At 41.7% G+C, this 16,526-nt stretch overlaps 1 protein-coding gene across 3 annotated transcripts in view; it reads left to right on the top strand.

Moving 5' to 3' along the window:
• The first annotated feature begins 593 nt into the window (after positions 1–593).
• The window catches only part of TC2N (tandem C2 domains, nuclear), a 33,319-nt gene continuing 17,386 nt past the window's right edge, over positions 594–16,526 (top strand). The window contains exons 1-3 of one of the 3 annotated variants that reach the window (XM_057370613.1): positions 594–703; positions 14,411–14,537; positions 15,189–15,422. In XM_057370613.1, the coding sequence (XP_057226596.1) occupies positions 14,471–14,537; positions 15,189–15,422 (301 nt within the window). In that variant the 5' untranslated portion in view covers positions 594–703; positions 14,411–14,470. Of the gene's footprint in view, positions 704–885; positions 949–14,410; positions 14,538–15,188; positions 15,423–16,526 lie in introns of those variants that run through there. The other 2 variants (XM_057370614.1, XM_057370611.1) reach the window with 2 other exon arrangements.

Genomic DNA, 16,526 nt, shown 5'->3' with positions numbered 1-16,526 from the left:
AAATTTTAAAGCTCTCAGAGTGTAGACAGCATTTCTTTGGGGAAATACACCCTTTTTCCTATTAATTCAGCCCCACCTTTTACTCATATTTGCCTCTTGGGGTATTTTAGCACTTCCAGTTATCAAAAACTAAAATTAAGGAGAGACCACCTTGACAATCACAGCATTTTTCCTTCCTGAAAGGAAATTTCCAAACCAGAATTTCCTGCTGAAAATTCTGAACCAATCAACTGTGTGTGATCCCTAAATTATCCTACAAGCTACGCACTGTCGTAGCAGGGGCTTTCTCGTGTCCATGTAAAGCCTAACTTGACACGGATCCATATTCCARCTGCACATGCTGTTTCCTAAGAACATTGTAAAACATGAAAAAAAAATCGCTTTTTCTGTCTAAAACAGAAGCCTGGTTGCACTTCTAGCAAAGGGAGTGGCACCGACTTCGCAGGTGTCATGGTCCAGCGAGCGTCAAAGAAGAGCTCCTGACAGGCATTTGGAGAGAAGTCTGCCCCAGCGAGTAGCTCTGGTGAGGCGGGAGAGTCCCAGGCTGGGGAAACTCCCCCTCGGCGATAGGGATCGGTGAGTAAGCGCTGGGGAGCGCACCTGGCGGGCGGCGGGGCGGCACTGCCCGCCTGCGGACGGAGCGGCGGCAGCGCGGGGACAGCGGCGGCGGCGGCACAGGGGACGGCGAGAGCGCTCCCAGCAGGTACCGGGCCGGACAGCGGGGAGCGCAGAGCAGGGCAGGACCCCCGGCCGGGGCCGCGGGGAGCGCAGGGCAGGGCAGGGCAGAGCAGCGCAGGGCAGCGCAGAGCAGCGCAGGACCCCCGGCCAGGGCCGCAGGGCAGGGCAGGGCAGCGGCCGCGGAGCCGCAGGAGCTGCCCCGGCGGAGGCGGCCGTGCCGCGGGTGTCTGCGCTTCCGATCGAGCGGCAGAGTTCGCGAAATGAAGGCAGGTAGGAAAGTGGTAACTCTTTTGAAGTACTGCGGCATTAAATTTTCATATAAATTAGGTCCTAGATTCAATTGTACTTAGAACAGTTTCAGTGCGGTATTGCTGTGTGAAAGTGGCTTTGTGAAATTCGAATATTCTATGTGAATTGTCAGCGAAGTGTTGTCACAAGTCAGTAATATCTAATTAGATCATCTTCTCTAGGAATACTTCAAGTAATTAGAGATGTGGTTTAGCCAGAACTCTGAAGGAAGTTGTGAATATAACTAGACAGTTTCCCTCTGTAAGGGATGACATCAGAAAACACATTCTATTTGCTGAAATTATATCTTGCTGTATCCAAGAGCACTGCTGAAGCAGCAGGTATCATTGTAAGCCATTTCAAGCTGTCATGTTCAGAGATGTTGAATGTATACCATGAAGCTGGATTCCTGGGTGTTTCAGATCACTCTGGTTATTAAACAGCAGTCTGAAATAAATACYATCTTTAATTAAGCTGGTCTTGTAGCTCTTCTTTGATATGGACACATGCCTCATGTGTCTCATGTGATGCATTTCTCTAGATAAGAATGAGAAGGTCGATACCGTGACTGTTCCTATAAGGCACACTTCCAGTCAGTGCCGCTGTAATTGTGTGGGAAGAGAACAAGATCCCAGGATGTCCACTGGGCCACATCTATCAAGTGCCTTCCTGTCTAAATGATCTAGTGAGCACCTGCACCTCGGAGCTGGACCCTTGCAGTCCTAACCTTCATTCTTTGATCTGTGCAAGCTCAGGTTTTTCCCAGTGATACTTGCTGAATGCATTGAGGTCTGCTACTTTATGTGCCTTTAGTTTTCACACTGTTGATTAGTTGAGTGTTCAAGCTGTCCAGGMATCCAGAAGCGAGTTGTACCTTGAGATGTTGTTCTTGGAGAACCCAAATGTCTTTACATATCAGGGGATCAGGACCACTTAAAAACCGTGCAGGGGAATATGTTGCTATGCCCGTTTTTTCCCCCCCTTTCCTATTCTTTCTAGGTTTTGTCAYAGATGTGAGGAATCAAGTTCTGAATTTGCATCTTTCATTTCTTGAGAGAGTGCTTGATCCATAAAACCTTTGTGCTGTTCTGGGCTGGTGGTCTCTGGCTCCTCACTTATGAAACTGTTTCACCTTTCTTTCATTACAGAAATATTCATTAGGTGAGCTGTGATCTTACAACTCGGTGGCTAGGGCATGAATCCAAGAATGGGGAAGTTTAATTTCTGGTCCTTTTTCCAAGTGTATGCTAAAGATATAAATATAATAATATATAAATATGAATATATATGAATATTAATCTTTTTTGTAGAATACATGTGGTTAAACAATATGTAATTTCAAGAGAATATATTTATTACTCAAGTGTCCCTTGATTCTTGTCAATACTTATAAAAATGACACCTACTAAAAATGCTGCACCCAGAGGATATGTTGGACTCCACAGATTTCACATGATTTCCACTGCTCTCCCCTGCATTTAATTTAGATTATGGATCCCCAGGTGATTAATTCCTCTTTCTTCTTATGCTGGAAAGAACAAATGTGGGCAGGATTGTTCAATCAGTTGTGTGTGTAGGCTACTAATTTACAATGTTGGGGAAAAAGTTTAGGCATTGGTCTCTTTCTCTTTGTCCTAAACCTCAGTCTTAGTTGTTTTACTTGTTCTGTCACTTGTTTAGAATCAGCTGGTTTGCTTTTCACTCAGCCTTCGTTGATCGTATTCGTAGGTGGTTTCGTTTCAGTTGTGAGTTACTCCAAATGCACTCCCCAGGGTTGTGGCTTGGCTGTGAAACAGGCAGTTGTGCTCTGGCCCCCTGTTTTCCCCAGTGCATTCTGACCCCACCTTGTGCAGTCAACCACAGGGAGAGTTGGAAAACTCTTTTTTTTTTTTTTTTTTTTTAAGAAAAAAAAGGTTGTTTATTTTGGTCATTTAATTTTGTATCTAATCAGTGAGCTGGGCCAGCTCACTGTGCAGCTGCATGTTTACAGCAATGGCTGTTGGCAAGGCGGAGCTGCACTGCCCCTCCGGTAGCAGCCAGCCCTTTCAGCAAGCTCAGGAAAGGCAGATGCAGCCCCCGTGTGTGGTGTCAGGGTCACAGGACCTGCCTTCTCACGACAACCCCAACTAGGAAGCCAAGCTTTGGCCAGCTTAGACCTTCTGTCTTCGTGTCAATCCTGCCTGCTGTGGCTCATGCCAGAAGTGCTCTTTGACTTCAGTGGAACATTTCTTGAACTTCTTTGCTTGATTAAGATGCTATTTACTTCAATCAGTAAACTTCATGTGATGCTTATCTGGACTTTCTGCTCCCCTCTTTGGACCCTTGTTTAATTTTATAAAAAAAAAAACAGCTTTGTTTACTCTGAATTGCTATCTCCCAAGATACCTTCAATCTGGAAAATACTCCCTCTAATCTAAGTAGGACAACACCCAATCTGTCAGCAGAGAACTTAAGATCTCGTCTCTTTACAGTGAAAGGCAGAGCAAGCTCTGACTTGAAGTAGAACAGTCTCTGATTTCAGCCATGTTGTCATTTTAGTCAGTAACTACAGCTCCATCAGAAATTGCTTATGCAGGGAGAAGTTATGGTGATAGCTTTTTGCAGCTGGAATGGATCTTCTGATCCTTCTCTACCTAAACTAGGAAGCCTCATGTGGGAAGAGGTTCAAAACCTGTGCTTTCTGTGTTCCATTATATATTTTACTGATCTAAATACATCAAATCATACAGAATTAGTGAGGATATTTGTCTTAAGCTTAGTATGAGTATTTGTTTGCCTGTCATTGCAGCTGAAGTTTATACTAATACCGTGCCAAAAAAAAAAATTATGTCGTCAATCTGATGCTTATCTTTCCTGTAAATTGTACCCTGGTGATTTTGTTTTGAATCTTTGTTTTTCACTGATCTAATAACCACACTTTAACTGGAGGGAACAGATAATTAGGTCCCAAATGAAGGCTATTGATGTTTGTGGGGTCCTTGTGGTCATTGCAAAGGCCTGGAGAGTGACTTCTGGAGATGCTCCTTTGGCAATTTAACCAGCTTTGAAATCCAGGAAAAGCAATCTAGAAGGACCATGTCCCAATGACTTTGAGGCCTCTGTGGCACTCCATTAAAGCACCTATGCTTTGGAGCCTGGGGCATGGCTGTGGGCTGGTGCAGGGTGCTGCAGCCTGGGCAGGGGGTTCCTGGCTCCCAGCCCAGCTCCCCTGGGCACCGCGCTGGCCCCGGAGCCCCTGCAGCCGCATCTGCAGAGCGTGCTGGGGGTACACAAATGCACTCCTGTAGTGCCTCAGCTTTGACTCAAGCACAGAGAGCCCAAGGCTGCCTGGTTATTTTGGGACAGCCTCATCATCAGAGCCGTGGGAGGGCCCCTCCTCTTCGCAGGAATGTGACCCCTCTCTCTCTCCCACAGAGTTGTCATGCCTCCGGGCAGAGGGGGCTGCATGTGGCTTCACCCACCCTGCTTGTTGAAGCTGGCTCAGGTGGTTCATGTGGCCAGAGATGGCCCAGCCCTTGACCAGGGCATGGCAGGGGCTGGAGGGAGCAGATAAATGTGGGGCTGGGGTGTAATTCTCTTTRCAAACTTCAGGCATGCAGTCCACTGTGTGTGTACATCTTCCAGTAAGGAAAGCACCTGCCATGCAGAGAGGAGGGCTGGCCAGGACAAGGTTTAAAAGTCACTTGAGCAGTGCCTTTGTAGTTAGTGGWGAGCTGGTAGAAAAGCAAGTTGTGCCTCCTGTTTCTGAGAGAAATTCTGTTGTTTAGTGCTCCTAAGTGACAATAACACATTCTCAAGACCAGTTTCATTTTGCAGTAGGGGAAAATTCTAAAATTTTTTATTCTGGATTGTGTTTGTTGGGKTTTTTTCCTCCATGGCTTAGTTTTGCAAAAGGGGGCTGTTGGCCTCTGGATTGGGAACTCTGTGACTTTCCCATTCAGGTTCTCTGTCTTCTCAGCAGTGACTAGAGTTGCAAAAAAAATTTCTTCCATGATGCCTTAATGAAACACAGAACATCCGCCTAAATTACCCTGGCTTTCATTCCATTCAGTGCTACAAGTACTTCCAGATCTAGTTGCACCAATGTGTGAAGTCATGGGTCCAAAATCTCTTAGGAAGAGTGTTTATTTAAAGTAAATAGAATTAAATAAAGTGAATAGAATTAAAAAAACATACCCATACATTTATGGTGTAGCTGTTGTTCACTGTGTTGTTAGAACAATTCTGTCCTAAGGGAAAAAAGGGGATGGTGGTTTCACGCTGCCAGCTTCTGCTCTCAGGACCTCTGTCTTCTCAGAAGGGAGTGGAGTCCCACCACCACATCCCAGAGTTGTAGCAACATGTGGCTGATAATGATTGRGATCTTAGATACTGCCATTAAATTGAGACAGTTTTGATTTCTGCTTTTTTCTCCCACTGTCTGTGCAAACTCATTGAAAAATGCCTGTTACACAGTGCCTGGTTAGTACTCATCTGCCTGGGCAGATGCCAGCAACTCCAGCCAGTACAGCACTCCAAGAKGCACTGCTGGGGATGTTAAAGTGGTTCTGGGTCCCTGGTCTGGGTGGATTTAATGCAAAAAGTAATAAATAGTTGTACCTTATAAAGACACTTTTGTTTCAGTGAGTGTTTAGGCAGCTTCCTGAGCTCAGTACACATGCCCTGCAGAGCCATACTCCCAGTCTGGTTTGGATTTGAGTTAATTAAGATCAGTTCCCATTTCCTGTTCTTGCTTCATTCATCTAACCTGTTTTGATATATGAAATGTATTGAGTCACCTTTCCTTTCTTAATCTCAGTCACAGTCTTTTAGCTTTCATCTATACAACTGACATGTTTTCTTCCTCTCACCACTGCATAACTTATTATATTGTGACATCGTGAAGCAGAGCTGCTGAACAGGGAATCATCATCCGTTGGAAACTCCATAATTGACTGKTTTTTTGTTTTCACCATGAAGCAGGATAATAATTGTGTGTAAAATAACTACTAGAAACTTCTTCACCTAAAACAAAGCACTGTGTGTGTGTGCACATGTAGATGTAAAGAAATAGTCCATCTTCACTCTTGTATTAATGGTAATGAAACTATTTTTCCATGCAAAACTTCTTGGGCTTCCTTGTTTCTTTCTTTCTTTCTTTSTTTTCCCCCAAATATACAGGAAGATCGATTTGCATTAGCTGTCTGGATGTTATATGTGTATCCATGTGTTTTCTGTATGGCTCCRTGGTCATGGCAGTGGCTGAGGAGTCCTGAATGCCATTTAAAGCTCTTTTTCAATGTTGCATTGAGTTGGTTTCCAAGGGCCATCTTTTCAAAACTTGACACATTTAGCCATGTTAGGGAACTCCACAGGCAGATGTTCTTGCCTAAAATACCTTCTTCTTGGCTGTTCTGTTAAAAAATGAATCCAGATGTTTTCAGTTTTCTTTGGTATCAGAACTATAGAAGGACTGCTGACAGTTCTATTTTCGTGGCTTCTTGGCATAACAGCAGAAAGAGAAAAAAATTGGATTAAAACCTGACACAAAATACATAAAGACAGTCTTAGGTTTTAAGTTAGATTATAAAGCAACAATTGGTGATTGTCGTGGTTTGTTCCTAATCTGCTTAGAGCAAAGGACTTATCTTATGTTGAATTCTTTCCATGTTCTCATCAAAAGCCAAGTTCTTTTTACAGATATTTTAGTCTCTTCAGCCTTGCTTTGTGGTGTCCTGACTTCAACTCTTGCTTTGCCGTTTTCCATCTGAATCCAGAAGGGTCTGCAGTCCAACATAATGGATTTATTCTTTTGTGTTTACTGCCCCAATACATACAATATTGTACATTCTTGTCCAAGTCAGTGAATTTATCTTCAGTTCACAGGAACAGTGTTGTCAGTTCAGTAATTGGATGAATTGGTTACTTGCCTAATGCAGCATTAGGAAGAAACACTATATCAACTTTTACAGCCCAGAGCACAGGGGATTCAGCATATTAAAATCCCAAGTTTTAAGCTTTATCATGGGATAGATTTATGATGTTTYCTCCTTAATTCAAATTTAATCGCACACGAGAAAAACTGGTTSAGATTTATGAATTTTGTTTCATTTGGTCCTTGTAAATTATATTATTAATCCTTTGCATACCAGGATAGGATTGGATTAAKTCTGCATTTAAGGGCTGCAGGTGCAAGGCTGTAATGCTAGAGCAGAGTCAGGGTGTCCCTGGGGGCCGTGGCAGAAGGACAGCTTTGGATCCTGTACTCGTGCCARGGTTTGTTCCCCTTCTCCAAGGGGTGCCTGAAAAGCAGAAGCAGTTGTTCCTGTAGCACAATAGCTCAAGCACACACACCTGCTCAGCTTTATTTTTCTTCGGGGAAGTAGACAGGAGCAATAAGTTCTTTGTGATGTACTCTGGTGCTCTGTGCCTGGGCTGCATGTGCAGATGTGCTGAAAGCCTTTTGGCCTCCTCCAGGCTGGAGCCCTGGGAAGATGCATCTGCTGGGCTGAAAGAGACCGAAGCTAGATTGCACAAGTGATCTTTAGGGTTCAGCTCAGGCCCTGCACAAAGAGAGACATACATTAGATCATCTTTGTCTGGGCAGAGAAGCTGGAGGGARAAGGGAGGGCTGGAGTGGGAGACGGCATGGTCTCTCCAAACGGCGTGTAGGAAGATGTGGCTGCTCCAGGAGAAGCTCCTGCCCCAGTACAGTTAGAGCTAGACCTCATTAGCAGAACATGCAGAGCAGCTCGTGGGCTCACAGGGAGTTCTGCTTTTACTGCTTTTTAAGCACCTAAGTTGAGAACTGATATCTGAGGTGTTTTTCCCTCAAAAGAAGCTTGCTGAAGTTAAATAGTATTTTTGTACAGTTGTCACATCCTGACTGGTAGMAGTGACATTGCAAGCCCTCCTGCTGATGACAAGAGTTTTAAACTTCACCTGCAACTGTTACCTGTAGGAGAGCCCAGGAAACAACAAAATGCTATGGCAGTCACCAAAGGGAGTGTGGAGGTGCTGTCTGCAGGCTCCCACCTTCCTCCTCTTCTTCCCTTGCACAAAATACAGTCAGGAAGATGTAGAGCCAGTGGTGGACTGGTAATGGCTCGGAATGTCAATGCAGTCCTGTGAGAGTGAGAGCAACGTTGCTCTTACAAGTGTTGATTAATGAAATATTTTCTCACCTTAGATTATTCTGTGATATTCTGAGGTGCATAGTTCAGTTGAGGTATCAGCCTGAATGAAACTGGTCAGAGAAGCAGTATAATGTTTTGAGAAGTGCTATACAAAACAGACTAGAATGGTGTAAAACCTGCAGCTTTATACTTGTCTGCATGGCTTGCTTTGGTCTACATAGCTGAAGAGAAGTACAAGAGAAGACTAGATCCTATTATTTTAAGTTCTGAATGAAGAGATACTACTTGTAATTAATAATATAATCAATATTGCAAAGACATAAAATGAGGGGGATGGGATTAAGCTGGAGGTAGAGTTAAAATAGTAGTGAATGAAATTAGCTATTGGAGTATTTTCTGAAAYTGAAATGTGTCTTTCTACTTAAGTTGCTTAATCTAGTGCAGGTGTAACTAGCTGAAATCTAGTTGTGTCAGAAGCTGAGGAGGGTGGGAGAAGGGCTAATAATGGCCCTTCTGGTCTTCAAAAGAAAAWTCCTGCTTTAGCAAACTGTGAGTGAGAGGAGGTTGCAGGACAGGACTATTGACAGCTCAGACCCACATTCTGTTCTGTTCAGTTTCCTGTTTTTGTGATCATTGAGCGGAACCTGTAAAACTTCCCCTGATGGGCTGCTGTGTCATCATTTACCAGTGTGGGAAGGTGCTTCCTGTGCCAGGGCAGTTGGTGGTTTGTTTGCATCACGGAGTGTGACTTTACCATCTATTTCTGTTACCCAAATTAACTGCATAACCGCTTAAACAACGCTGGGAGCCTCTTTGTCCCAGGAAAGCTGTGCAATGGTCTATCATAAAATTCYCATCAGCTAAACTAGGTTAATGATGCATGGTCTTCTCTTCAATTTTAAATAGGTAATTGCACTCTTTTTTTCTTTTGCTGGACTGGGAGAGCTTTGCATCTCATCAGTATGTTTCTGTTGAACTGTTTGTAAGATGTCTCTCACARGAATGCCTTTCTGGTTGTGTCGTTCAAAAGCCTTCTCATAACTTCTCTTTTTCTGTTGTGTTATTTTAGCATCTTTGTGATCCACTGCTTTCAGGGTGAAATCTCTTTCTCTTTCCAGGCACAAAAAAAAAGAAAAAGCCTTACATAATCTTAATTTCTTTGGAAGGCAGAAGAAGTGAAATAATCTCTGCATGCAGATTTCTAGAGCTTTCTTGCTCTTCCAAGAGTTGTGGCTACAAGCAGAGAAGGAAGRTGCATGCACACACACACGCACTAGTTACTGCAGATACCATTGTTGTGGGGTTGTTCCAGAAGTGGGTATAGAAAGGAGCTTTTCATCATGCACCTGTGTGGTGGTGTGCCTCCCCCCCCCCCCCCCCCCCATTAAAATTGTGTGTGTAGGTGTGTGTTGGCATGACATTTTTTGTTTCCTTTTTTTTTATTCCTGCAGACAACCTGCTACTGCTGAAGTTTATAGTGAATGGGAACAAACGCTCTCTTCTCTTTTCAAATGCTCAGACCCACTGTCTCTCCTATGTGGGTGGTACAAGTTAGACCTGCCTACAGTCCCCAAGAAAAAACAGTTGGATTTTTTTGAAACTGTGGGCTTTATGTCTTTGTTAAGTGTATGTGGGTRCATGTGCTCTCCTTGCTGCTGTAGTAGCAAAGTACCTGCAGGCAAATGTCTCCAAATCATTCAGACTGTTTTACTGGTGCTGGCCAGTTTTGAGATGCAGTGGTCACTAGCCACCCCTGTCAAGAGCTGTGCTGAGAGGGGTGCACAGCTCCCAGACTCTCTCCCCAAGAAGCAAAACCACAAAGCAGCTGGCTGTGGAAGTGAAGCCTTTGGCAGCATCTGTACCATCAAAAGATAATCCCTCTGACCTGCATCAGAAGCAGCTTTTGCTGTGCTGTGCTTCTGTTAAACATCTGGAGACCTGAGCTGGTGCTGTTATGCTGTCTGAAGGATTGATTTATAGGACTGGGATTGACAGCATCTTGYGGATCCGAAAGGCAGAAAGTCATGGGGAAGCATGAACAGGTAGCGTAAGAGGTACCATAAACGGGGTGTTTGGCTGAGATGTGAACTAGCAAACTTGAGCTCACTTTCTCCAGAGTGCAGATCCTCAGATGTTGCRAAGTGTCCTGGCTCCACTGGGGCTCCTGGAGTTGTAGACGTTTATGTCATTCAAAGATCTGTCCCAAATGCTTTATGACAACTGAGGATCCCTATTTCCAAATATTTTGTTTTACACATTGTGCTGTGTGAGAACTTACTGCTACTAGAACTTTGCTGTGATATGTTTCTAAAATGCAGATCTGAGAATGCATGGCATACATTTATGACTAGCAATAAATCTCAAAATGTTTGAAACCACTGGTTTAGCCAGCTTTCCCTGTTTGAGAACAGCTATTTCACCTTTGTTTCTATTCTGTAGTCATAGATGTGTTACCTGTTCAACTCCTGTGGAGCAGTGCTGTGACTAAATGCAGTAAAATTCATTGGCAGCCTGCAGACTTGCTGCAAAACACACCCTTTCCTCATAGGGCAGTAAAGAACTGACATTTCTTTTCAGACTGCTTTCAGCTTTTAATATTTAATATTAAGATCATCTGTTTTCTGTCATCTTCTTTTTATTTAATGAGTTGTTGAAAATATTTACTTTCTTCTCCRAACATCTCTGTCTTTTAATTGTTCTGGAGGCATCTGGAACTAAAGTCTTTGATACTCTGTTTATCTGATTTTAGCTCAGTCAAAATTTCTATCGGAGGAATCTGGAAATCATTAAGATAATTTATGTTTTCCATCTAAACCCATTAAAATAATAGTGATTGTAATTCTCTAGGTTCATTGTATGTGTGTGGTTAGGTTTTAAACTTTGTAGTTTCCAGGATGTTCTAATAAGATTGGATCTCTTTTTGCCTTAGTTTGCATGTASTCTTGCTGAGTTACATTTGCTTATCTTGCTTTGGCTTGATACTGGGAAGAGAGAAATGAGGTGGCTTACTGAATTTGGTGTAAAACACTGAGAAGGAGAATTTACACAAGAGTGACAAGGTCTGGCTTCAGTTCCCTCTGCTGCAAACTGATTTCTCTATCTCTGTTTTTTGTCTGAAAATGAAATAACTCTCTTCTCCCCCATCCTCTTCTCAATCTAGAATCTCAGAAATGGAGGATGTCCTTCTTATGTGCATATTGCCTAACAAAAACTCATCCCAAAAAGTAGCAATAGTGTCAAGGAGTCATAACTTCTTAAGATGGATGGCATTGCTGGGAAGTCAATACTTCTTTGGGATTTGGTGGTGCRCCTAGCGAATGTCTCTATGGTTCTGGTTGGTTTCATAAATGTATTCCYAGATAAATTCATGTTAGTACAAACTTTTAACAACTGTTAAATTATRTGCTGAGGATTTTTGGGTAGCAACACCAGCAAAGGCCCTGGCATGTGGGATAAGTTTAACCTTTGATAGAAATGTCAACTTCTGTCAAGATCATTAAATACWTCCTTAGTCTTTTACAATGTTTTTGTTCATTTTCAGTTAATAAAATATACAACAGAACCTGCTAAATTTCTTTCGCTCCCACATGGTTAAGGGAAAACTTCTGCATGCAGTGAAAGTTGTTTAAATAACTGTAGGCAGCTTGAAAAATACAGATAAAAGAAAACATATTAACTRAGAGCCAAGCCATCTAATTTACTGCCAGGATTGCTCAAACCAAAAAACCAACAATATTTATCACTGTAGCTTAATTAGGTGAATTATAACTTTTAAAAGTAATTGAGACCATCCATGTTGTGATTCCATGAACAAAGCAAAGTGCTCTAAGGAGAATGAGGGAGCAGTGTATCTAGATGGCCTGTCCCTCAGCAAATGCTGTCTTTTTTTTATTGTAATGTGGCTGTGGTATAAGTTTAGGGACCCTAGTGCAAGTTTTGTCACTGAAACCATTACATTTTAAGCTTAAAGAAAGTGAAAWCAATGTTCTAGTCTCTTACTCATGGAACTTTCTTCTCCAACTCCTATAATTAAGCTAAAACTGAAATGGAGGCTCTAAGATATGTATGTCTGTATGCTTTGGCATTCACCACTAWACTAGCAATAGGTAAGGTGGATATTACCTTACCTATTGCTAAAGACCAATCTGTAATCTGTACTCTACAATAGGCAGTGATTGACTGCTTTCTATTTGCCTTCAGATAGAAGAAAAATGTATGAACATTTGCATATTGATGAATGGGAAAAAAAACTAATGCTTAAAGACTATCACAGCTGACTTGGTGTTACTGTGAAAAACATGGTCCTTTTAATGATAGAAGAACAGAAGGTGTAGAACTGCATTATTGCTGTTAGATATGAGCAATACCCATACGAAGCCCTTTCTTTCTAGGTCAGGCTCTCACCCCTGTGAAGGAAAGGCTTGTGACAGATGATTTCCATTTGTTTATTTGCTCGTATTCATGGTTCCAGCTAAACAATTCACTACCATAAACTGAATTTTCTCTGATGCAGAAAAACGAATTTTTCCACTTTATATAGCTAGAAAGTAGGGCAGTACTAACATTCTGGTTTCTTCACSAGCAGTAGTGAATAAATTCAATCTGGACATTTTGAGATAAAAGTCTGTTTTGCCTGTGCAAACTGCCACCGAGGCTTAGATACCATTGTTGCAAAGCTTAGAGCAAACGGAGCAGCTGTTTCAGTCCAGTTTAAACATGGTGAACAAGAGTGAAGCATATTAACTCCAGCTGTGTACTGATAACAGCTGGGAAGGAAAATCACTGCAAGGGAACCCTAAGTAAATTAGCAGCCTTGGCTATCATGAGTGTGCCTCCAAGGGAGGAGCAGCAGTGAAAATCTGATCCTTAGAACCATGGAGAATTTAATAAGAAATTCCCATGGCTCCTTTTGTGCTTCTGTAAAGATGCAGAGCAGGTTCTGGAGCTGGTGGAATTGTCTCTGAAGGCTTTTGATGCAGACCTCATGCTGTACTTACACTCATGGGCAATTTTAAGATCAAGGCAAGTACTGAGAGGGATTCTGTGCAGAGAAATGGTGTCTGATGAAGTGTCCATAGCTTAGTACCTCTATTTGATATCTATGAAATTTGGAGGGGCTTTTAATGAAAGAAAAAGTTGGGGGATATTATGGTTATTTCCAGGGAATTTGTGTGGTTCTCTAGCTGTCTTTGAATATACAAAGAAAATTACAGCACTGTTCGAGCTGCAGGTGGAAATGGTTTCTGTATTGGAGCACAGTTGATTTCAGAAATTTTTTGCAATTGAAATAGCTAACCAAACACATGTATTTTTCATTTTTTGGTAAAATTACATATTTTCTCTGTGCTTTCCCCCACTATCTTCCTTGTTGTCTTCCTCATCCCTTCAGCTTATGTTCACATTCTTTTTGATGTCTTTGAACCTTCTTGGAGTTAGTATGGTGTCTTGGGTTTGTTCTACGAAGAACCTCGTGTACTTTAGGTGGATATAAAAGGACTACACTTAGACAGCTAGAGTTTTGGACAGGAGGCAATGCAGCTGTCTGTGTCCCTCTGAAAAGAGAACATAAGGATATGAATAAAGACATTTAAATGAGGCCAGTTAGTATTGTCATAAAGTTCTTATAATGTTAACCATCTGTTAGAGACTTGTTCTCATTCTTTTGTAGATTACATGCCTCTTACTTTGCTAAAAGTCAGCATGCTGTATTTCTGTGTGCACGGCAAACAATTATATAATAAACCAGGTCTTCAGTTTCATGTGTATACAATTATGAAAGCAGTAGTTTCTGAAAGAAGGCAATTTTGGCATCATTTATAAGGCCTGTTTTCAAGTTAAAAGTATGGAGTATGTCGAGTAAAAAATGTAAACACATATAGATGTATGTGAAAGTAGTAGGGGAGTGAAAGAGGATAGGAGGAACATGAACAAGGGAAACAGAATTAAAAACACATCTTGCAAATGACTTSACAATATCACATCAAAACAGCTGTAAAGCTGAGTAAACTCCAAAGCCCAGTGGCACACACAAATATGAGCAGAATTTTAGTGTTTCTTAAAGACAGGGACCTGTCTGARTGGATCACCGAAAGTATTTGAATGCCATATGTTAAAATTATCTCTTTCCTTGTGCTTTTATATAAAATTGATTTTTCCCAATGAGATAAATCTGATGGCTCTGATCCTTTCATGACTAAAGTAACTTTCTCTGGGACCCAGAGATTCTGGGACTGGGTCCAAAAAGCAATTGCATATTAAATAGTTGATAATATTGCATTCTGATTTAMGTTATTCCCATCTACTACAGTTTGTTTTATTGTGTTTTTCAGGTTTGATAGCTGCACTGGATCACTGATTGAGGCCCCCTTTAAATTGTAACACTGAAAACAATGGCAACAGAATGTATAAAAACCTGCTGTAAATGGTGTTTCTGCATGGACAAGGAAAATAATGATCGTGAGTTCTGACATAATGAGGGTTTAATAAAAGTTTTGCTGTTTCATTAGTGATGAGATTTCCCATTAATAAAATGACTGTGCCCTGATAAACTTAATTTCTCTTACAAYATCCAAAATTCTTTCCATACCCCCACTTGGAAATTGAACACATGCTTGTCAGTGTTAYGAATTGGAACTGAGAAATAACACTTGTGTGAAGTCTGCTCTTCGCAGTCTAGAATACTGTCCAAAAAAGCTGGCTTTTTTACCCAAGGTTGTGAAAAGGTCTTAYATCTTTCAAACTCTCAGAATTTGAATGCTTCTTTTTTTTGAATCTGGAWATTTTTAACTCTGTTAGGATTTTCTTTGGTGTCTTATTTGTTTGAAGAACTCTTCTRTGATACAAGTGTAATTCTTGTGAAAATTCACTGAAGAGGAAGTTAGCTATAAATATAGAATCTCCAGTAACAAAGAGTTTGGATCAGTAGAGGTGTCAGGAGGATTAATTTCTTTTCCTGGTGCTAGTCCTAAATGCTGTAAATCAAATAYTAGCAGCTGTTAAGTAATGTATCAAGCAGAGATACTATTAAATAAAAGAGATCTGTTCATAGTATTGTTCAAAAATTAATGCACATGTGTACTGTCTGTTTTTCTTGCTCTTTATTTTTAGCAGTTTCCATGGTGCAGGAATCTGAAGCAGGAGCTGCAAGCAAGCCAACTATTGTAGAGAAGCCTCCATTGTCTTCTGTGTCAGTGAAGCGTCAAGTTGGCTGTTCTGAGGATTATTTGCTCTCTAAACTGCCCCTGGATGGTCAGGAGGTACCGTTTGTGGTCCCTCCATTCAAACTGGCTTATGTGCAGCCAAAGAACCTCCCCAGTATCTCACACGCTGGAGGGATTAAAGGTAAAATACAAACAATRTTGCCCAAATAGTTGTTTAGCTTCTGCTACTCCTTGAAAGTTGTCAAGTATTCCTGCTGGAAACATATGGTTGCAGGACTTTTCTAGAAGCCTGGTCTTATTTCAAAGATTCATAGAATAAGCTGAGTTGGAAGGGACCCACAGGGATCATYGAGTCCAACTCCTGGCCCTGCACAGGRCACCCCACAGGTCACACCATGTGCCTGAGAGCATTGTCCAAACATATTTTGAGCTCTGGCTGCTGCTGTGACCACTTCCTTGGGGAGCCTGGGGAGTTTGTTTCTTTTCTCTCTGGACACCCAGAGAGGTTTTGGGAAAATCTCTGTGAYATTGCATGAATAAAACTGAATGGGAGAATTGCACACCAGTGCTTATACTCAAGAGTAATGGAAGACACTTAAAGGAAACAGAATCTTAAAAAGGATTTATTGGAGACAAGGAAAGACCTAACACATCCCCAGCATCCAGATCTCTCAAGTAAAAGGTGGAGGATGTTACAGCTTTCATGGTTAATATTGTGATATGTTTTAACATACTAACACATCTTCCTTTTCAAATTTTGGCAGTAGATGGCATGTGCTACTACTTGGCAGATTTTTTTGTCCCTACTATTTCCTGCTTTTTTGCTGCTTTTTGGGGGGCCAGGGGCCACAGATCTCCTGTTATGAGGTTTCACATGATACTATTGATTCCTTGCTTCACAGCAGTCTTGTGTTTCAACCTCTACTAGTCCCATACTCAAAACTGCCGAAATTAGGTTCGTGCAGTTTAGACACAGTGGCATTTTAAAAGGACAGGATCCTGTCCCACTAATATGAGTTACAGAACATATGTGATTGTTAGGCTCTTAGTCTTGCCAGGAGATGCACAGAATTAGGTAAGGGAAAATTTTGGCACAGGAACATACCTGCACAGTTGTTTTCTCTAGGACTGCTTTGCCTCAAGGACATGATAAGCTGGTAGTATGTTCTTAGTCCCATGTGACTGTATTTCTTTTTTGAAGGTGAAAACCTTAATAACTGAAAGAAGTCAACCGTATGTTRTGTAATAACTAACGCAGTACTATGTGACTTTTTTGTGTTTGTGT

The sequence above is a fragment of the Malurus melanocephalus genome, unplaced genomic scaffold (assembly GCF_030028575.1).
Source record: "Malurus melanocephalus ecotype Western Australia unplaced genomic scaffold, MMel_1.1 scaffold_129, whole genome shotgun sequence".
NCBI classification, from domain to species: domain Eukaryota; kingdom Metazoa; phylum Chordata; class Aves; order Passeriformes; family Maluridae; genus Malurus; species Malurus melanocephalus.
This window is presented reverse-complemented; position numbering and strand designations above follow the sequence as displayed.